The 22,953-nt window shown below is 35.9% G+C and overlaps 2 protein-coding genes across 9 annotated transcripts in view; one reads left to right on the top strand and one right to left on the bottom strand.

Annotated features, from left to right (window-relative positions):
• The window catches only part of IGSF10 (immunoglobulin superfamily member 10), a 28,841-nt gene extending 24,487 nt beyond the window's left edge, over positions 1-4,354 (top strand). For all 4 annotated transcript variants that reach the window (XM_074298312.1, XM_074298315.1, XM_074298313.1 and 1 more), the window contains exon 7: positions 2,155-4,354. In XM_074298312.1, coding sequence (XP_074154413.1) covers positions 2,155-4,063 — 1,909 coding nt within the window. In that variant the 3' untranslated portion in view covers positions 4,064-4,354. The remainder of the gene's footprint in view (positions 1-2,154) is intronic.
• Positions 4,106-22,953, bottom strand: part of MED12L (mediator complex subunit 12L) — a 560,363-nt gene continuing 541,515 nt past the window's right edge. For all 5 annotated transcript variants that reach the window (XM_074298321.1, XM_074298320.1, XM_074298318.1 and 2 more), the window contains 4 exons: positions 22,223-22,379; positions 18,440-18,622; positions 9,509-9,590; positions 4,106-8,801 (listed from right to left, as the gene is read on the bottom strand). In XM_074298321.1, the coding sequence (XP_074154422.1) occupies positions 8,749-8,801; positions 9,509-9,590; positions 18,440-18,622; positions 22,223-22,379 (475 nt within the window). In that variant the 3' untranslated portion in view covers positions 4,106-8,748. The remainder of the gene's footprint in view (positions 8,802-9,508; positions 9,591-18,439; positions 18,623-22,222; positions 22,380-22,953) is intronic.

Below are 22,953 nucleotides of genomic sequence, written 5' to 3' on the forward strand. Positions count from 1 at the left end.
GCAAGTCTAGTAGACTGGTGATCTTATTGGCATTTAGAGCTCCCATTGGGGCTTTCTACCACTGAAGATCAGCAATTTATTTTTAGTTGCTCAAAATACAGGGGTTGAATGACTTGCCTAGAGTCATATAGTCATGTTGCCGAACTGGAACCCATATCCTGTTAAGACCAGCTCTCTATCTCCTACACCCTGCTGCCTTTCTTGATCTTATATTTCCTGGAGTGATTTGCCTTTTCCTTCTCCAGCTTATTTTACAGATGAGGAACATGAGGCAAATAAGGTTAAATGACTCATCCAGAGTCATACAGCTAGAATCTGAGGTCAAATTGCACTAAAATGAGCCTTTGTGATGGCAGGCTTGACACTCTGTGGCCACCTAGCCACCCATTAATATACACTTATACAAATTTATTTCATAGCTGCTATGCTACATAGATTAAATATTTTGCTTTAAAATGAATTAGGGTCCCACAGAAAGATTATATGTATTATTCCTTTGCTATATAAGATAGTAGTTTGTTCATTAATTGAGGATATTTCTCCACTCAATTCTAAGTTTCTTTGTTGAAGGCAAAGGCTGTATTCTTTATCCCAATTACTAGAAAGCAGATGTTTTACCCAGTGCACCTTAGGAACAGCAAGAGTTCTTGCTGAGGAGGAGCACTTCCACTGTCAGCGAATCAAGATATGAACCAGAGAAAATAAAAGTGTTAATATTTTTTAAAAGACATGAATCTAAATTTTGCTCTAAACACAAATTCAGTAATTAATAAGGTTGGCCTGCTTAGTTATCAAAAGGCAATTCTCATTTTCACTCAAATTGTGCTTTTCAGTTCATCTGCCTAAAGGGCATTTACTGGAGAGCAATGATCTGTTCATTCATCAGATCCTGATTTTTAGTGTTTAGGTGTAGGAGTAAGGAAAGTCTGGGTTCAAAATCTTCCTAGTCAGGTAACTTGTAGCTTTGTGACCCTGGTGGGTAACTTTCCGTTCTCTGTGCCTCAGTCTGCTTTTTTGGTAAAAACTGAAAAGTTTTATAACAATGGTTCCTAAGGTCCCTTCTATGGGCAGCCAGGTGGTGCAGGGACAGGAAGACTTTTTTGTGTGGTCAGTTCTTTCCTCAGATAACTTATTTAGCTGTGTGACCCTAGGCATGCCATTTAACCCTGTTTACTTTTTTCCCCGATTTATAAAATAAGCTGGAGAAGGAAATGTCAAACTTCTCCAAGAAAACCCCAATGGGGGTCACAAAGAGCCAGCCATGGCTAAGACATCAGAACAGCAAGGTCCTTTCTAGCTCTAAATCTATAATCTTAAAAAGGATGTTTTTGCCCCTTTTTAACTAGCATTTCATCTTGTAAGTGTATCCCTGACATCTAGTGGCCAAATAGGTGAATTTCATGTTATGCAGTGACTAGGTCATAGGATTTCATTGATTCATTCATCCATCTAGCCATCTTTGTTTCCCTCTCCAAAGGTTTTTTCTTGGAACCTGTTGCAGGCAAGAAGGGCAACTGCCTGTAAAAGTGACTTCACTTCCGAAGTGATAGAACAAATGTTCTTATAGGGGCTCCTACGCGTCTCCATAAATATCTTTGTAGGGATGGAAGATGCTAAGGGATTTTCTTAACAAAAGCATCCCAAAACCACAAAATGAAAATCATATAACATCTATTTACACTATATTTACACTAAGTGCATTGTGAAAATAATTCTTTTCAGATTTTTTAATATAAAAATGTTCTCCAGGGTCTATTATTAGATTATTAACTATGATGATGATTCGGTAATTCCTAGCATATTTTCTCTCAATAAATGTGAACATTTTCTTGCATCAAGAGCCTATATTCATAGAATGAAATTCTTAATTTAAATGCAGGTAATGCGAAATGTGAGACCAACTAGTCAATAAAAGCCTTTGATTTTTTTTTAAATTTCAAAGTTTCAAAACACAACATGGATTTTTTTTTATGAAGTAAACACAAATAAATTTTTTTCCAGTTATGACTCATACTACTTGGTAAAATAGATTAGAAAATAAAAACAACGGAACTGCAAAAGTTTCAGAAAACAATCATAAATCCAGGTTTATTTGTGATGATTTTTTTTCTTCCTTCTCCCTTCCATGTTATAATGAATCTTTTTCCCCCTCAGGATGGGCAGCCGAATCCATGTCTACCCCAATGGGTCCTTGCTTATTGGAGCAGTCACTGAAAAAGATGCAGGTGATTATCTGTGTGTGGCCAGAAACAAAATGGGCGATGACCTGATTCTGATGAAAGTGAGCCTGAGAATGAAACCGGCCAAAATCGACCACAAGCAGCATTTCAAGAAGCAAGTGCTGCACGGGAAGGACTTCCAAGTTGACTGCAAAGCTTCTGGCTCCCCTGTGCCAGAGATATCTTGGAGTTTGCCAGATGGAACGATGATAAACAACGTTATGCAAGCAGATGATAGCAGGCGCCGGTCGCGACGCTATATCCTTTTTGATAACGGTACTCTGTATTTCAACAAGGTTGGGATTGCAGAGGAAGGAGATTATACCTGTTATGCACAGAACACTCTAGGAAAAGATGAAATGAAGGTTCACCTGACAGTTGTTACAGCTGCCCCTCGGATAAGACAGAGCCACAAGACTTACATCAGGGTGACTGCTGGAGAAACCGCACTCCTTGTCTGTGAAGTCATCGGGGAGCCCAAACCCCAAATTTTTTGGTTGCTCCCTTCTAGTGACATAATCTCATCTTCCACAGACAGGTACGTGTTGCATGACAATGGATCGTTATCTATTGGCAAGGTGAAGTTGCTAGATTCTGGAGAGTACATGTGTGTTGCACGAAATCCTAGTGGGGATGACACAAGACTGTATAGATTGGATGTAGTCTCCAAACTACCCCTGATCAATGGCCTGTATTCCAATAAAACAGTCATCAAAGCAACAGCCATTCAGCACTCCAAGAAATACCTGGACTGCCGAGCAGAAGGGACGCCTCCGCCAGAAATAATGTGGATTATGCCCGACAACATTTTCCTCACTGCGCCGTATTATGGAAGCAGGATTACTGTATACAAGAATGGCACCTTAGAGATAAGAAATGTAAGACTCACTGACTCTGCAGAATTGATCTGCATTGCTCGGAATGAGGGTGGAGAGAGTGTCTTGGTTGTGCAGTTGAAGGTATTAGAAATGCTACGACGACCAACATTCAGAAATCCATTTAATGAGAAAGTTGTGGCTCATCCCGGGAAGCCTTTAGCACTGAATTGTTCAGTTGATGGAAATCCACCCCCAGAAATCATTTGGCTTTTACCTAATGGCACACGATTTTCCAGTGAAAGCTCAAATTCCCATTATCAGCTAAGAAGAAATGGTTCTTTGATTATCATTAAGCCAACTAGGGAGGATGCCGGGAAATACCGCTGTACTGCGAGAAATAAAGTTGGCTACATTGAAAAACTAATTATTTTGGAAATTGGTCAGAAACCCGTTATTCTTACATATGTGCAGGGGACAATAAAGAGCATCACTGGGGAATCTGTATCCCTTCATTGTATGTCTGATGGAAACCCTAAACCAAATATCATCTGGACAGCGCCCAGTGGTTATGTGATAGACAAGCCTCAAATGAATGGAAAATACACATTACATGAAAATGGCACCTTAGTCATCAGCAGGGCCGTTCCCCAAGACAGAGGAAGCTATGCATGTAAAGCTCGGAACAGCATTGGTGAAGCGGCGATCACCATTCATGTTATGATTGTGGCGTACCCACCCCGGATTACCAATCGGCCCCCGAGGAACGTGCGCACGTTGACTGGAGCAGCCATTCAGCTCCACTGCATGGCTCTGGGGATACCCAAGCCAGAAGTCACCTGGGAAACGCCCAATCACTCGGTGCTTTCTGCAGCAAGCAAAGCCAGGTCCACCAGAAGCGAACTCCTTCGCCCACAAGGCACACTCATTCTTCAGAACCCCAAGACTTCAGATTCAGGGATGTATACTTGCACAGCAAGGAATCAGCTTGGGAGTGATTATGCAACCACTTATGTTCAAGTGATTTGAAATAAGTAACCATTCCAACAGAGTCAACATATGGACAGAGTCTATTTTGGGAAGAAGTTTAATCAAAGGCAGCCATAGGCATGTAAATGATTTTAAATACATTTACAGTATTAAATTTACAATGGACATGCAAAAAAAAAAACACACTTGGAAAAAAAATCTTGCATGATGAACTCCTACTGATTTCTTCAAAGACCAAATGGGTTGCAAAACAAACTTTAACTTAAGGCACTTTTATTTTGCCAACAAATAATAATGACCAATAAAACTATTTTCCCATAAAATAAGAAATCTTGAATGTACCTGAATTCTTCAGTAAAGGATAAAACCTATTCTTCCACCCCTATAGTTGCCTAGTATCCATCTTGTATCACTATAAACATGGCACCCACATTATGGAAAACCAAGTAAGATCACCGTGTTATGAGTGGCAAACTACCATCCTGATATACAAACAGTTTATAATTTGTTTATACATATTTTGTCAAAGCCTACAGAAGATAAATGTTGAACTGTCTTACTTATGACATATTATACTTTCACACTAAATTTTCTTTGATGGGGAATTTTTTAAAAGTCTTAATAGCTCTATTTTTAACAATAAATGCTGTCAGACTCTTTCAAATTTAAAATGTAACTGAACTTAAATAATGTAAAGGAAAAGGTGATTATGATCCAACAATCTCTCTACTAATGACACAAGGAAACTTTGAAAAAAAATTAGAAAATCTAGAGACCCCAAGCTTTAGAAATGTGTGTATGTATGTGGATATATGAGAGAGAGAGGGAGAGGGAAAAGGAGGAGGGAGAGAGAGAGGAAGGGAAGAGAGAGAAGAGAATTAGAGGGAAAAAGAGAGAGAGGGAGAAGGAAGAGAGAGGGGGAAAGGGAAGGAAGAAATAGGAAGAGAAAAAGGGGGAATGGAAGGAAGGAGAGAAAGATAGGCGGGGAAGGGGGAGGGATAGAGAAAGTGAGGGAGGGAAAGAAAGGGGGAAAGGAGGGAGGGAAGGAGGAAGAGAGGAAGAGGGGAATAGAGAAAGAGGAAGAGGAGGACAAAGACGAGGGGGAGAGAGAAGGGAGAGTGGGAAAGAAAGAAGAGAAGAGGGAGAGAATTTAGTCCTGATTTGTGAGTATCCTGGTAAGATGTGAGTTTCCATTCACTAGGTAAACTATCTTCATCAATAAAAATGGGTCCCTCATCTTGAATGTCTAATCCAAGTTGCCTAGGGCACTGCAAAGTTAAATGACCTACACATGATCACAAAGGCATAGGGAGGTATCAGAAGCAGGACCTGAGGTAGGTCTTTCTCACTTTACTATCCCCTCTATTAAGCTGTTTCTTCTCTGCAGGGAATGCCACACTGAATTATGAACTAATTTAGCCTTTAAAAAACAGACAATTTCTTTATAAGAAAGTGTTAAGTGGGGAACGTATAGGCTATAAAATGAAATTTCATTGCATTTCAAATCAAAAGATAATTCAGTCATCTTTTATGAAATGCTTTTGTTTCTAATTCACTGAATTGCATTCATATTAAGTGATCAATTCAATAGGAATTAATCTATCCTGGGAAAGTTATAGGTCATTAACCTCTTTTTAGCTCTAACGGTAGGATAGTCCAGCATAAATCTTCTATCATAAATTTAAATGCCTACCTACTTTTTAAGGAAGAAAATTGGGCCAATAAATTGGAAGGTTCTACAGGCTTTGTATAGATCATCTCTTGAGCATTTAAAATAGAGGATGGTACCTTCATTCCCTTACCTGACCCTCCCCCATCACTACCAAATGCCAATCCCACAGAGAATATATAGACGATGGTTCATCTACCAGTAGCTGCATGTCAGTGTTTATGTTTTAAATGCCCTACATCTTAGCACATGAAAAACACAAACAATGGCTTGTCTCCATTGTTAGACATTCTTTAAATAGGATAACATTTTAATTGCCCTACTTTTGAGGTTATCCAATGACTGCACTGGTTGGGATGGATGGCAGAGATGCCATTTATTATATTAACTTGTCTCCAACTTCCTGCCAAGTTAAAGGTAAATAAAATCCTTTGAGAGTGTGTGTGTGCTGAATATTTACATACACCCATATACATGAAATGAACTGATATTGGTAAAGAAGAAAGAGTCATTTAAATTCAAAAGATCTAATAGCTGTTCTATACCATGTTGCAATTTAGTTCCTATTTTGAAATGGGATGAGGATTCTGTTCTCCAAACTATGGAAATTCCCTCTACCTACCCTCACCATATGAAATATCAGGATGCATCAATGGGTGTACTAGCAGGCTTTTACTTGGGGTTAAATTACCAGTTATTTGAGTGCAAAATGTTGCATTTATTTTTTTTAAAGTCTTAGGATGAAAATTAATTGAGAAAAATAAGATGTGGGCTTATTGATTTTGGGGATAGATTGGTTTTTTTCCCCTTTAGGATCAATATTTAGGAAACCTGATTTCCTGCCTTAACTTTATAACCCACATCCCACATGGTCCATGAGTGATGGAATCCTTCAGTGATCTGCCTTCTTCAGTCTCCAATGGACATCATCATACTGATCTCGCTCAGGTTTTTCATGTGAGTTACAACTAATAAAATTACTTGAAATAACTTCTGCAAAATATAAAGTGCTTACAAATGCTATGCGATTGTAACAATTATTCTAAAAAGAGTATTACTGTCATTTGCTCTTTGAGCTAAGCCAGAAAAAAAATATCCCCAAACACCTAAGAATGGCATTTTTAATGCCAGTGATTTCAAAGGGCAGAGGGAATGAAAAAAGAAACATGACTAACTACACATGAGAGTCACATTCTAGTCGTTTCGTCAACTTGGTGATGTTATTTGAGTAACAAGTAGAGATTAACTTGAATAGCTTCACTAACATTGAGGATGATTCTCAAAACTAAAAACTGAATTTCATAAGACACGTGTTCTGAAAAGAAAGACAAACTTAATTCAAGGATGACAATGGTCTCAATGTTTTGGCAAAGTCTTCCCCAGCCCGGAGTCAACTGAGAATACGCAGGCTGGAATGGAGGATTTCACAGTGTACAAAGCAGTCCACATGAATGTTACCACGGCAAAAGTAAGCAGATGGGAATCGGAGGTTATTTGCATTTGTCAAAATGTGCAATGAGTCACTCACACAGAAAATACAAATCACCTAGAGAATGCATTTTAAAACAAAATCACCACCTACTGTGGAATTAGGGGCATTCATGGGAAAATGCCGCTCTATGCAGTTTGCTCAGTATAGACATCTATTCACAGTATGTTTGACTATTGTACATGTAAAATCATATGGCAAAAAGAAAAAAAGAAAAGAATGAATACAGACCAGGGAAAATATCCCCATATGTTTTTAAAATGCCCTGCAATTTTCACATTCAAAATTTGTGCATCTAATTCTAAAAAAATATCATATGGAATACTCTTAAGTTACACAAACTGATAATCATTTACCGTAATTTTTACTCTAATATGAGCAAATTACCACATACTTGAACAAAGTTAAAATAGTTATAATTTCTCTATAATAAATCTCATGTATAATTTACTTGTGCTTTTTTTGCACCGATTTATAAATACAGTATAGGCAATACACAACCAGGACTGACACTAACGATAATAATTAAGTTCAAAAGAGCAAATACTTACCATACAAAAAACCAAAACAAAACAAAACAGCTAAGTATATCTTATGAGAGGGATAGCTTTGGGGGCCTTAGGGCCAGATTCTGGGGAAACTGTGCCACGGCTGAGCACTACAAAGCTTCAGAACAGCTCTGAAGAACTTGCCTAGGATGGGGACAGGGACTTTTGTTAAGCTGGTAAATTTAGGAAAGAACTTGGCCAGTCATCTTGCCGGCTCACGCGTGAAATAATAGTGATTCCATTGTGGTAAATTCAGGCCTTTGGAAATGATACTCTGTCCATCTCAAAAAGTCCCATCGTCATGGAGATTCCCGCTTGAAAGCAATTTTAGAACACAGCTATCGCTAATGAGGTTTAAGAACCTCAGCTTGCAGCTTTACCTTTAACTCCTAGGAAATTTAAATATAAGCAAGAAACTTGTCAGCACCTTCTGACCACAAGGAAAGTGAGAGAACAAAATTCTATCATTGAATCACAACAACAAAAAAAGTTTATAAAGTGCTTATGAAATTACAAACATTTAAAATGAATAGAAATGTCCTTTTCACTGTTAAAGGATGTGAGAGGTGAGCACTTAATGAGCAAGTCAACCTGCATCTCAAAATCTGTCCCGCCTTTCAACTGAGCAATTTGGTCCAGCGCAGCTCCTCCCAAAATGCTTTGCTACTAATAAATAAAAAGGTAAGATCCAGGTATTCTTCATTCTTTTTGAAATGCGAAGATTCAGAAAAGCACCAATTTTAAATGCTTCCCCACAAAACTCTTCATGGAAGTTTGCCCAGATGAAGCAAACTCAGGAAATGATTTTAAAGCTGAATGCAACAAACCCAAACAAAGTGTCTTTCTGCTTTTTGTTAAAGCTTCATTAGATGTAGTACCAAAAAAAAAATTTGAGGCAAAAATAAACCATAGGGAAAAAAAAACAAACGAAAATTTATAAGAATAACTAGTGCATTGGATTTGATTTGCTATTCTTCAGTGCAAACATCAAACTAGGTATCATTTCTTCGGCCACGTTTCAGAAGTGTGAAGGATGCCCATACGGAGTTACTCCTTGTTGTGGCTGGTTACCTAAAGAGAAAAAAATTAATCATATCAAATTGTAGCTAGTTATGTACATGCTGATGAGTTTTAAAAAAAAATCTTAAGTAAATTGAAGAAGTAAAAAAAAAAGGGTAGTAAAAAAGAAAATTTGGAAAAGTATATGTAACCAAAGGTACCCTGGATTTTGCCAATTTTTTCTTTCCCCTAATAAAGTGTATTTTTAAAATAAGTTTTTTTTAAGGCTAAGTAACAGAATCTTAAAATATCCATATTGCATTTTACCAATGGTAATTACATTTATTTTGCTTTTATGAAAAATAAATATTTTCATAAAAGCAGACAAACTTGACTGACAAAAAATGGCATCCACTAAGTATTCTGTAATCAAAAAAAGAGGAAATCTTTGTGACATTCCCTTGAGAAACTAAGGTAATTTTAGGAACAGGAATAAAAAAGCCCTTCAAAAACATATTCTTCAGATGAATTTTAAACAGTGTCAGAGTAGGAATTTTAAAAGACAGCAACGTTTTCTCACATGAAAACAGACACTGATTCAGTTTTTACTTTGCAAATGAAAATAACGATATACTTTTCCATTGAACATAGATGGTGAGTGGGAGATATTCTCTTGCAAAATCCCAGGTCCAAACCAAAGGAGAGAATGATATTGCACCCTTCCTCCCCACGGGGAGTCTAGGAACTGCCTATCCATGTTCAAGGGGAACAATACTCACTAGAAAGCTGCTTCTGGAGTTGTCGGACTAATGCTGCAGTCTGCTGTTGCTGCTGTGTTTGTTGTAAGCCTTGCCTGGGGAACTGTAATCACAAAAGGAGATGAGGATGAATGATGGTGGGAGCGACTAGACCAGGGACCACCATGGAAAACAACACACAGACACAAACACATACACATGCTCCTTTCTTCAGACTGTTTTTGACCAAAGCAAAATTCTTCACTCCAAATTAAAATGGAAACAAAAGCATTACATTCTGGGAACTGTATGAGCAACGTATCAGTTTGAGCATTAAAAGTGAAGATGTGCCTCGGTGGAAGGTACACTGTCATTTTTTCTGACTGTCATTTTTTCCATCGGATGACTACGTCCCTTGCCTACTTCATGTCCTTTTAAGAAGGATAGAAATTGTTCAAAAAACTAGGATGCGCTTAAGAACAGGAAATGATGAATTTCTACAAGTCATCTTCTGCCATTTTATGATGGATAAAACTTCTGCTTTTAAAGCAATTATCTAAATTGGAATTCACGAACTTTAAGAAATATTTGTATAATTGAACTTTATCATTAATATCCTTTGTAATTATATGTATTTTAAAAAAATTTTAATATATTACTCTCAGAAAGGGTCCACAAGTGTCACTAGACTGCCAGGGGGTCCATGACACATAAAATATAAATAAGCACTGGCGTGGAAGGTTTCTGATTCGAACATTTGTTTCTAAGTCAACTGTTAGAATCTGGACTTTTTTTCCCCAAAGTAGCAGCATTAGCTAACAAATGCTCTCTTAATGGAATAGAGCTAAAGTTGCTAATCTGACCAGATGGGAGTAGGGAGATCTTATGGTTTTTTCCAAAGATGAAGAGAAGAAAAATAATTCTCTTCCGTTTTCATGGGCTTAGACAAAACTAAGAACTGGGCAAAGTTTGTCTTTAGCATTTTCCTATCTTCTCCTCAACTTCTCCCAACAAGAATTTCTCTCCATGGATATTTCTCTAGTGCCTCAAACTCAGCACGTCCAAAACTGTGCTTATTATCGCCTACTGGGCCCAAGAGTTAGAGTCGGAAGAAACTTCAGAATCCAAACCCCTCATGTTATAAATTAAATTAAATTAATTTATATAATTTTATAAATTATAAATTTATTATATTTGTAAATAAATATAAATTAAAGTCCAGAGTGGAGGGGTTGTCTCCTGCTCAGGATCTTGGGGCCAGATGACATTGAGGCGGGATCTGAATGTATTCTTCCCCCCCATGCCTTCTCTCTGTTTCTGCCATCTCCCCTAGTCTCCCATATTTGAAAATTTGGTGTTACTACTGACTTGTTCCCTTCCTTTGTAGAATCATGGACTCTCTGGGCCCTGAGACGCCTTCTAATCCAACTGATAGCTCAACGAGAAAATGTTTTGTTTTGTTTTTCAATTGAGGGTATGTTGTGCTTATGGACTTATGATGATCAATAATGACAGAAGAAAATACTAAGCCAATCTTGGCAAACAAAAGAAGTTCAAATATGTTGCCATGGTGATGATTAATACAACCTGCTATGAATCCATAGAACATTAGAGGGTTGAGTTCAAATCCGGGATCTGAAACTTACTAGCTGTGTGGCCCTGGGCCTCTATCTTTCTGAGTCTCAGTGTCCTCATCTGTAAAAAAAAGGTACAACAATACTTTCACTACCTACCTCACTGGATTGTTGGGAGGAAAGTGTTTTGTAAATTTTAAGGCATCCTATAAATGTGTAATAATTTTTCTTTTAAAAAAAAGATGAGAGAAAAAATATAATAAAGTATGTAATCATTGAGCTTTCTATAAAGACATTTTACACAATGAAGCAATTTTTAATTCATATTTCAGCATAATGACAGACAGAAGTGGCATGTAGACAAGTTACTGGAGGTTTTTATTATATGAAGTCAGTTGCCTAAAGTTAAAATAAAAAGGAATATGGCTAAGTCTTGATTACTGGAAAAATAATATATATCTGAATTTATACTAGTTGAACTTATAGTTATGTAAAATATGGCAGCTGGTTCTAACCCAATGGAAAAAATGTTGTATGAATTCAAATAATGTGACCATTCCAGGGAATTTATTATTTTTACTAATCAGCACTTTGCTGTAATGTGACTCCTAGTCCAAATTAATCAGCTATTACTCAGTGAAATTCTAAATCTAGCCCAATCTAGCCCAAGTCATTATGAAAAGCCGTAATGAGAAGCGACACTAATTAAGATCAATTAATAAGCACTTCTAATAATTGCCTGCTATGTGTCAGGATTTGAGGATGTAATTACAAAAGTGAGAAATTCTTACATTATCCTGGGAGTATATGATAAATTTTCACATATATTCACAGATAAATAAATACAATATAAAAACAGGATTATATGATGATTGGGAGGACATGAACAAGAAAAGACCTCTTGAAGGAAGTAGGGTTTGAACTGAACCCTTAATAGCCAGCCCATGAGGAGGGGGAGGATTCTGAAATGGCAGTCATTGTGTGTACAGACGAGATAATGGAGGAATGAATGCTATGAATAAGAAATCATTTATGGCAGGTAATGAGTAACCTGGGAAGGGCTTGAGATATTCAACAATAGCATTTGTATTTTTTCCTAGAGCTTCTCAAGCTGAAAAGTAATGGGGTCATACCTGCATTTTGGAACAATACTTTGGCAGGTGTGAATGGATTTAGCAGATTCCCTGAAATAGGGGCAGGGAGAGGAAACTGGAAAAATAGTTCAAGCAAAAGATAACGAGTGCCTTGATTAGGGGAGTTGTGAGGCGATTAGAGAGAAATAGATGATTTCATCTGAGATGGCCCACTCATTGAATATAGGAAGTGGGGGAGAGTAAAGAGTTGAGGATTACTCCTGGATGGCAAACCCAGGCAACTGGGAGGAGATGCTATCCTGACAAAATAAAAATAAGACAGGAAAGTTAAGTTTAGAAGCAAGGACGTGTTTAGTGAAAAAGCAAAGAATCCTATTGGGTTTCAGATGAACAGGGTGAGAATGTAAAGGGAGAACAGAAGAAGGTATAAGGAAGGTGGGACTTGGGTGATGACTCCGCAAGGGAGATTCCCTAACTCCTTTTCTGACCAGACATTCTGTATTTTTATTGGAAATATAATTAGTTTTTTAAACCTCCAAGTTATTTTCAGCTCCAAAAATGAAATGGGTGAAGAATCCAGTGGTTATCAGGGAAATGCCAATCCTCAGAGAGCATTTGCTGACTATCTTATAAGCCCTGAAGAATAAAGGGCTGATCTTAAGAGTGAGGAAGAAATGAGGTCTGCTCTTGTCTCTGACATATAACAGTTATCAAACTCATTTCAGGGCCTTAGACTTTAAGCTACAGATTCCATTACTGCTTGGAATACCCACATAATTATACAGGTCTAGAATTCCCTTTAAAAAGTTTTTTAAAATTGGGCATTTGACACTGACTATACTCCCTTACTGTCAATTACAGTCTAGGAATTAAAACAATTTCATGATTGTAAACTCTATCATTACTAAGGTTTGTTTTTGTTTTTTAAGATTTTGTTTTTTGTTTAAAGAATAAAATGCAAAGGTATAGAGTAAGGGTTCAACTATTTTCTCTAATGCTCCTTCCAAATGTCTGTTTTAGAGAAGGTACACAGGAGGGCAAAAGGAATATCAGGATGGCAGGAAGAGATTCCCTCTGTGAACTTTTATTTCCTTTTAAAAAAAAGATAATATTTAGAGGCAGCTAGGTGGTGCAGTGGATAGAGCACTAGCCTTGAAGTCAGGAGGACCTGAGTTCAAATCTGACTTCAGATACTTAAGATTTCCTAGCTGCATGATTGGCAAGTCACTTATTCCAATTGCCTCAGAAAAGAGAGAGAGAGAGAGAAAGTTGATCAAATGATAAATAGTCAAAGGATATGAAGAGAGAATTTTCAGATGAAGAAACTAAAGCTATTTCTAGTCATAAGAAAAAAATATTCTAAATCACTATTTGATTAGAGAAATGCAAATTAAGACAACTCTGAAGTATCTCATACCATTCAGATTGGCTAAGATGACAGAAAAAGATAATGGTGAATGTTTGAGGGAATATGGGAACTAATGCATTGTTAGTGGAGTTGTGAAATGATCCAACCATTCTGGAGAGCAATTTGGAACTGTATCTATTAAATTGTGCATACCTTTTGATCCAGCAGCATCTCTACTGGGTCCAAAAGGATCATAAAACGGGAAAAGGGGATTATGTGTGCAAAAATGTTTGTAGCAGCCCTTTTTGTAGTGGCAAGAAAATGGAAACTGAGTGGATGCTCCTCAGTTTGGGAATGGTTGAGCAAGTTATATAAATGTTATGGAATATTGTTGTTCTATAAGAAATGATCAGCAGGATTATTTCAGAGAAGACTGGAGAGACTTACAGGAACTGATGCCGAGTGAAATGAGCAGAACCAAAAGAACATTGTATAAAGCAACAGCAAGATTATGTGATGTTTATCTGGGATGGACTTGGCTCTTTTACAACAATGAGGTTATTTAAGGCAATCCTAATTGACTGGTGATGGAAAGTGCCATCTGCATCCAGAGAGAGAACTATGGAGATTGAATGTGGATCAAAACCACAACTTTTGTTGTTTGCTTGTTTTTTTTTTTCTTTTTTGTAATTTTTCCCCTTTGATGGATTTTTTGGGGGCGCCATGATGAATATGGAGATATATTAGAAGAATTGCACATGTTTAATTTACATAAGATTGCTAGCTCTCTTGGGCAAGGGGAAGAGAGAAGAATAATGTGGAACACAAGGTTTTGTAAAGATGAGTGTTGAAAACTATGCACGTATTTGGAAAAATAAGATAAAATAGAAATTTAAAAAAATAAAATACTATGAAAAATAAAATAAAATGAAAATTTTTTTAAAAATGGGGGGATGTAAAAAAAGGCAAATAAAAAATAAAAAGATGAGATTGGGAAGGATGAATACTAAACTATCTTTGATTTCAAAAAATTTGTAATTCTCTGAAATACTTAGATGAAAGACTCCATCATCTTTATAGTACTTATTTTAAATTATCTTAAGAAAAACTTTCTGGAAAATTGAATTGTTAGTTGTCCCAATATTCACTTTGAAGCTACCAGGTTATACTAAGTAGCAATTTAAGAACAAAGACACCAGGGAAAGAGAGTGCCCCTATACACTGAGGATCAAGCACATCTGTATGCTTAGCATGCTTTCTCCCACCACCACCAAAGCAAACAGTAAACTGTGCTCTTCTACATACTGATCACTTTTTTGGGTCAATGCCAGTGTGGAAATTTGCTGGACCTACCTATATTTATTACAAAGGATTTGGTTTTTTTTCTTTTCAATGGGGGACAGAGTGATGGAAATAAAATTTATTTTTGTCAATTGAAAAAAATTAATTTTTAAAACTGCAGGCTAAATTTTATTTGCACACAGGTTTATAGGCAGGCACAAAGGGGGTTCTTCACTAGTCTAGGAACTTAATCTTTTTCCTGGCAGCTCAGCCAGAATAACTACCAGAACCAATGGATTGATGGTCTAAATTATGTTAATATGACGATCTAAATGGAATTGTTCTTTTTTTTATCAGAGAAAAAGAAAGTTTTAATCAAGTGACACAGCAGGTGCATTTTTCTTCCCTTTGCTCTAAAAACCAAATCATTTGATTTTATTCACTAATCTCCCATCCCCCCACAAGCCTACCAGAAACAAATAATTTGAATGGGAGGGAAAGCAAAGCTTTCCATTTAGAGATCCCATGTATAAGAACCAGCTCTTTCCTTTCCAAAAGGAGCATTACAATACAATGTCTGCTTTTTCCTCATTCCCTTAAAATTTCTAAAAAAACCAAAATCAAAACCAACTATTGAAGAATATGTATAAAGCACTGGAAGTGTGGGACTTTAGTATGTGACATATGTTTATATCTGATTAAAGATTAATGCATCATTTATTAAAAATATCTTTTAAAAAAATCTTAAAAGGGGATAAATACAAATATCTGAATGATTATATAGAATTTTGGATATGCTGTGTAATTAAACATGGGATTCTAATGACAAATCTTTTGAAAAATCCCAGTTTTAAAACTGTCTTTTACTATGTTTTCCCAGGATACTAGCTAAGGCAGCGTGGGTTTAAAATGAAAAGAAAGAACACAGCAGGAAGGATATAAACACCATTTTCTTAAATCCTGGCTGGAGTTCTAAGGAAAGGCCATTCTCTGTTTACAGATGGAGTCAGAAACTAACTCATTAACTTTAAAATCTTAAAATACAGTTTCAAGTCCAGAGGGTAAATGAAGCCAAGGACCACAGATGCCAAGATCTTATTTAAGAGCAAAGAAATTCCTATTCTAAATTCTAGATTTTTTTTAATAGCTCCCAAACTACTAGGTTAGTAAATGACAAAAGGACATTAGTCTGTGGTCACCACAAGTTCCAATATGTGAAGTTGGGTTTTTCTCTATCTTCAGTAGAAAGGCACTAAACTTTATTATTATTGAAATCATTAAAATTTATTTTTAAAAGATTATTAAATTAACTATTAAAAGCAGAGGTCTTTCTTTTAAGTTTATTTGGTGAGCTTAATATAATGATACTTCATTTATCTGTCTATTTGGCCAGTCCCATGTTGGAAAAGTAGTGTATTTGTGCAGGCTTACAAATGTCCCTGGTGGTTCCAGTGGCAATTTGAAGAAGCATCTTTGGCAGCAATAACTAATTTTATACAGATTTAAAGGCTACAAAGCACTGTGCACTCATTATCTCACTTGAGCCTCACAGAAACTGTAGGGAAGATGCCACAGGTATTATTATCTCCATTTTAGAGATCAAACGAGATGATATTTGTAAAGTGATTAGCACAAGGCCTGGCATGGAGTAAGCTCTTAATAAATGCTTATTCCCTTCTTCTTTCTTCCTGAGGAGAAGGAACTAAAAGGCCAGAGAAATTAAGTGGCTTAATTACACGATGGCTTTGAACTTAGTTCTCCTTAAATAAGCAACAGGACAGAGCCAGTTCCAGTTTTTTATAGCCTGCAAAGGTCTGTCTCAGTCATTTTCTTAAGGAAGCCTACTTTTACTAGTAGGATTTTAGTATATGGATCAGGAAAGATTATTTATCCCAGTGGTTTTGAACCTTTTTTGTGTAACAAAAGTCTGGTGAAATCTATGGACTCCTTCTCAAAATCATGTTTTTAAATAAATAAAATTTTAAAAAATGATAATAAAGGAAACCAATTATATTGAGATGAATCTATTACTACCCATCTACCCAATATTATTCTTTTTTATCCATCCATTCCTCCACCCATCATCATTATTTCTTATCTATCCATCCACCATCATCTTTCATCCATCCATTCATCCCTCCATCCATTCATCCAATTATCTATGCATCTACCACTCATCATTATTTTTACCTACCTATGTATCTACCTACCCACCATCATTACTTTTCATCTATCTATACCCAATATCATTATTATTTTCATCTATCTACCTACCCACTAATCATTATTTTTCATCTATATATCCACCCATTAAGTCATCCATCCATCCATCCATTCATCCCTCTATTTATCTATCTAAAGTTCAGAGACTATACTCCAGATTAAGAAATTAGTCCAACTCCCTTCTTTTTTTTTTTTAACAGATGAAGAAATTAAGCTCCAGAGAAATTAAGTCACAGTTAAACAATAGAGTTCTAACCCCAATCTTCTACTGTCAAATCCATTTTTCTTTCTATTTTCCACTTCTATGACTTAAAATTCCTAACATCCTAGAGCAATTGTGTCAAACTCAAATAGAAATGGAGTCAATAAAGCATTCATTGGCAAAATAATGATATAGGACACCAGATATTAACACTATCGATGAGCTTATGCATTTTTGTTTATTTTGTTAAATGTTTCCCTATTACATTTTAGTGTGTTTCCTAGCACTTAACATAAGCAAATTTGATACCTTTGTCCTTGAGTGCTTATTATCTATGTCATTGTTTTAGTATCAAGGCATATATTGCTTTGTACTGCATTATTACTGTACAATATTTATTTTAATTTAAAAAACATTTTATTTACATATTTTATTCAAACACACCCATAATTTTCAAAAATGCTCCTTTCTAAAAATTTAGGGTACATATATTTTACCCATCTTTCTTCTCTTTTACAATCATTTGTAAAATCTAAGGTGGAATGGTCACTTCTTTCCCAGGGTTGCAAATATCTTTCAATACATTACTTCTTGTTGGTTTAAATCAATTTTCAAAAAATAACACTACCTTTTACTATTTTCTTTACTTTTTCAATGGTTAAATTACAATTTAGGAAAGTCAGTATTTTATGAGTGATCAAAAACTTGAGGGAATAAGAATGGGGGAGGAAAGAAAGGAAGAAAAAAGGAAAGGAAGAGAGGGAGAGAAAAAAGAAAAGGGATAAAAAAGAGAATAGGAATTTAGAGAAAAGAATGATCAGGGAAAGTGTAAGAAAGGAGGAGGATACAAAGAAAGGAGAGGAAAAGACAAATGGGAGAAGGAAAGGAGAGGAAGGTGAAGAAAAGAGGAGGAAAGAGAAAAGAAAAAGGGGGTAGAAAGTACAAGAAAGGAGAAGGCAGAGGAGAAAAGAGAGGGAAAGAGAAAGAAGGGGAGAGAGAAGAAAAGAAAGAGAAAAGAAGGAAGGCGGAGGGAAAGCTGAGCTACAGAAAAAAATCTAGATAAGTAAAGCCTTTTCTATGCCAGACTTTTCACCTTTTCAATTACTTCTCATCTATTTCTTCCTTCTGTCTAGAAGTGCTGTAGTGTAGTCCTACAGCAATATTATTCATAAAGTCCATGTACTTAAAAATTGCTTTTATGTGTCATATGAAAAAAAAATCATATCTATGTTCTTCAACAAATTTTCTTACCAAAGGTTGCTGTGGCTGCATTGGTTGGAGTCCCAGTGTCTGCTGACCCTGAGGCTGCTGCTGTTGCTGCTGCTGCTGCTGTTGTTGCTGCTGCTGCTGTTGCTGCTGCTGCTGCTGCTGCTGTTGTTGGGGCTGCTGCTGTTGTTGCTGTTGTTGGGGCTGCTGCTGCTGTTGCTGCTGTAACTGAAGAAAAAACTGATCAATATTTGAAAAAAAGAAAAAAAAAGCTGATAGTCTAAGCAGTTCACTGAAATCTACTGAATCGTTGTTAAGGATATTTCTTGAAATAAAAATGTAGTTACTATTTTTTTTTAATCATTTACATTTCCTTATATAATCTCTTCTCTTTACCTCATAACCAACAATTTTAAAAGAAAGAAAAAAAAACTTACCAAAACCAAATGATATATTTTTACTGATAACTTATGTTCTATAACCTTTGGATTTCTGTAAAATATTGCCTTCTTTCTCCCATGTCATCTTAAATTCAGGATAAAGCCAGTGAACTTGTTAAAAGTTTTTTTTTGCTCAACTTAACTGAATTTATTCCCTCCCTAGCCCATTAGTGAAATCCTACTGATCCATGAAGAATTCTTTCTTAGTTCACAAATTTCTTTATTTTTTAAAATTAAAGTATTTCAGTAAGGAGAGGATTCTACTCCCTCTAAGGCAGTACATTCCTCTGTATAGTGATGATTAACAAAAAGTTCTTCAAGGAATTGAGCTGAAATACCTTTTTGTAAATCCCACCAATTATTCCCCAATTCTTAGATATGATCATCAAAATATATTTCTTCTCACATACCTTGTGAGATGGGTAGTGCCATTATTGTATTATCTTTATAATATAGATAAGAAAGTAGCTTCAGAGTAGTGAAGTGATTTGCCTTTAGTCAAACAGCTAGGGTGAGAAGTGGAAACCAAATATCTTGACTTCAAATCCAGAACTTAATCCATAAACCTCCCAACTTAAACCTTCCATCATACATCTCTTATTTTAGCTTTCCTTCACTCTTCTTCTGTTTTGCCATGTCCTCCCTTATAATTTCCTTCTCCTAGTTTAGCAGAAGCTTAGCTTTATAAGGCACTAAGACCCATGGAAGAGTTGTTCAAGATATTGGGGGTGGAGGGAGGGAAAAGGATTGAGATATTTCACTGTTTCCCCAGTGGATTTATTCCCATGACTAGTCCTCCCAAGATATTCATTCTATGGCTCTTGAGTTGACTGATTGATTCCACACCATCCCTGCTACAATAATGGGGATTGTACTTATTCTATGTGAAGTCTTTGGAGTTATTCAGAACCTGCCTAAAAAGTGACCCCAACTCCCAGAAGGGCTGTGAAAATAAGACTGATTTTATGTCCAATTTGGCAAACGGCCAATGGTGATGGATCTTCAGAGGATATCTGTCCTTGATCAAAACAACAGAATTGCTAGATGGTTTTTGTGACCTATTGCTGTTACAGTAAGAGTTAATATACTGTGCATAGTTTAGTCAGTGTACAAAGGATTGCAAATCTCTAAAAACCATCCTCCAAAATTTAGGGGAGAAGGTTAAAAAGTCACCCTCTGAAATTGAATAAACATTAACCTATAATGAATATACAAAAAATAAGTTAGATTCTTCTTGATTGGGGAAATGGCTAAACAAACTATGGCACGTGAATGAAATGGAATATTACTGCATTATTTAAAGAACAACAACAACCATGGATAAAATGAATATAGAAAAGCATGAAACAGCTTAAGTGAATTAAAGCAAAGGGAAATATGTAGAACCAAGGAAATAATATACCCAATACTATCACAATAATGTAAATCAAAAAGTCAATAACTACAAAATAATAAAAAGTGAATATTGCAAGAATATGAAGTACAAGCTTGATTCCAAAGAAGAAATATGAGAAGAAACTTCCCCCATTCTTTTGGAGAGGGGACAAGGGAAAAAGAGGGCAATATTTTAGGTATAGAACATAAGTTATCAGTAAAAATGTAACATTTGGTTTTGGTAAATTTTTTTTCTTTTTTATTTAAAAAAAAAAATTGTAGGTTGCCAAGAGGGAGCTCTCTGCAAGGAGCAAAGAGAAGAAATTATATAAGGAAATCTAAATGATTTTTAAAATAGAAACTACATTTTTATTTCAAGAAAAAATCCTTAAACGCAAAGATTATAGTAGTTATAAGATTTATCAAGTGAACTGCTTAGACTATCAGCTTTTTTTTTCTTCTTTTCAAATTTCCACAAATAATTAGTATTTCAAAAACATCTACCAAGGAGGCACTAATATAAGTATATTTTGTATCAGATAAACCAAAATGTCTTTTATTGTAACAAGTTTATCTTAAAAGTAATTTTGTGATAACAAAGGGATAATGATCCACGTGGAATCTCAAAAAAAAAATTCAATAAGTTATAATAGTTTAATGTGTGTCAAATGAAAAAGGCACAGTTGGATTAAAAAAAAAAGCAAAAAAACCAAACATTGATTCCAAGTATCAAATGGGCAAAAGTATTATTATTGGGTAGCACAGAAACAATGCCTATAATTCTAACAGGAATAGTGCAGAAGTATTTGTAGACAAGTAAAAAGAAGTATCAGGAAAGACATCCTAGAGGAGCTAGTCTCTAAGCTAAAGTCAGAAGGAAGCTAAGGATGCTCAGAGTTGGACGTGAGGGGAAAGTGAATTGCAGACATGGGAAACAAAGTTATGGAGGCAGAAGGAATGAATGCAGGCCAATGGGACATAAACAGAGAGCTCATGAGGTGGAGGTGTTCTGCAAGAAGTTTGGATGAGCAGAAGGCTTGATTGCTAAACTATTGAGTTGCTATTTTTTCCCTAAAGGTTTAATATACAACTTCCTTGTTCTAATTTAATGCCCACCTTGCACTTTTGTTTTTATTACAAATCCACTTTCTTAAATATCTTGATATGAAAATAGGATATGGCGGACATGCGGAATCTAGTCCTATATATTATCCTATATATTACCCTCCCACTTCCCTGTTTAAAATGAACAACCTGGCATTCTAATTGATAAATCAAAGTCATACAGACACAAACAAATTTAGACCTAAAAAGGATCCCCAGAAAATTGGTCTATAATATTCTTTCTCTTTTTCTGGCTTAGGTATTATTACTACTGAAAATGAAATATTTAATGTGAAACAATTCTTCAGATTGGCCCCAGAAAGCAATTCAGTTCTTTTATTTATTTTTTAAATTTGTTCAGCTGAGGATTAGATCTTCAAACTTCAATGACTCTAATTTGCACACAGTCCAGATCTTCCAAGACAGTAGAGTTACTGTGAGGTCCACCCTGGAAAAAATCTATTTTTCTCTTACTTCTCACATTAAAGGTAGCTAAGTGGATAATAGATTACTTGATTTGGAGTCAGGAAGACTAGAGTTCAAATGCTCCCTCAGACACTAATTGGCTATGTGTCTTTGGGCAAATTGCCTGAACTCTTAGTCTAAGTTTTCCCATTTATAAAATGGGAATACATAGAATCTGCCTCCCAAGGTTGCTGTAAGGTTCAAATGAGAGAGCACATATAAAGTGCTTTGCAAATCTTAAAGCACTATATAAATGTCATTTATTGCTGTTCTTGCTGATAGGCAATAGCACAGGAAGGAAGAATTACTCTTCACTCAGTTGTAGCTATTGTGTTGGGCTAGCTCTTCCCCTACAGAGATACAAACATTCCTAGAAACTTGTCTACTTATATAGTTCAACAACAGCAGGATTGTGCGCTCTCTCTTTCACTGATCACATCCCCACCTGAAGGAGCCTCTGTTGTCTGATTTGCTGCTGTCTCTGTCTCATCTGGTCTTGAGGCAACGGCACAGAATTGAGGTTTGGATGGGGTGTAGTGGTCAATACGGCATCCAGTCCCCCGCCAACCAAAGGACTTTGTTGCAAAGGTTGATGGGTAAGTCTGGAAAGCAAAAACAAATTTGACATCCCTTCAGATTACAACTGGAACACAAATAACTCAACCTTTAGGATTTCAAAAACATTTGGTGGTACAATCTGAATATTCCATGCTTTTACTGACAGATTCAAGTGATGATATAACTATAAGATGATCACTGTAACTTTTTTATATTATGGACCCAATGGGAGCCTGAAAAAGTCTATGGACTCTGCCTCTTCTTTTGAGAGTAATATTTTTAAATATACACAATATAGAATTTAGTCATGATAATGTATTTTACCTGGTTATAATGCTAATTAAAATGTTATAGGATTGCAATAGAAGCCAATTATACTAGGATTTTTAAAAATCACAACACAGAGACATTTTTATGGACCTGAGGAATTTAGTTTGTCTTCTCAAGATGAAGATACGTAAGGCTTTTTTTATAACTTAGCCTAATCAGCACAGCAAGATGACCTTCTAAAGGCAGGTGGCTCTCTGCACTTGGAGTAACTACAACATTTCTTCCACTAAACTGGTTGTAAAATTAAAGTTCAGTGATTAAGAAACTAAATTCTTGAAAAATCAAATT

The sequence above is a fragment of the Sminthopsis crassicaudata genome, chromosome 3 (genome assembly GCF_048593235.1).
Source record: "Sminthopsis crassicaudata isolate SCR6 chromosome 3, ASM4859323v1, whole genome shotgun sequence".
In the NCBI taxonomy this organism is placed as follows: Eukaryota; Metazoa; Chordata; class Mammalia; order Dasyuromorphia; family Dasyuridae; genus Sminthopsis; species Sminthopsis crassicaudata.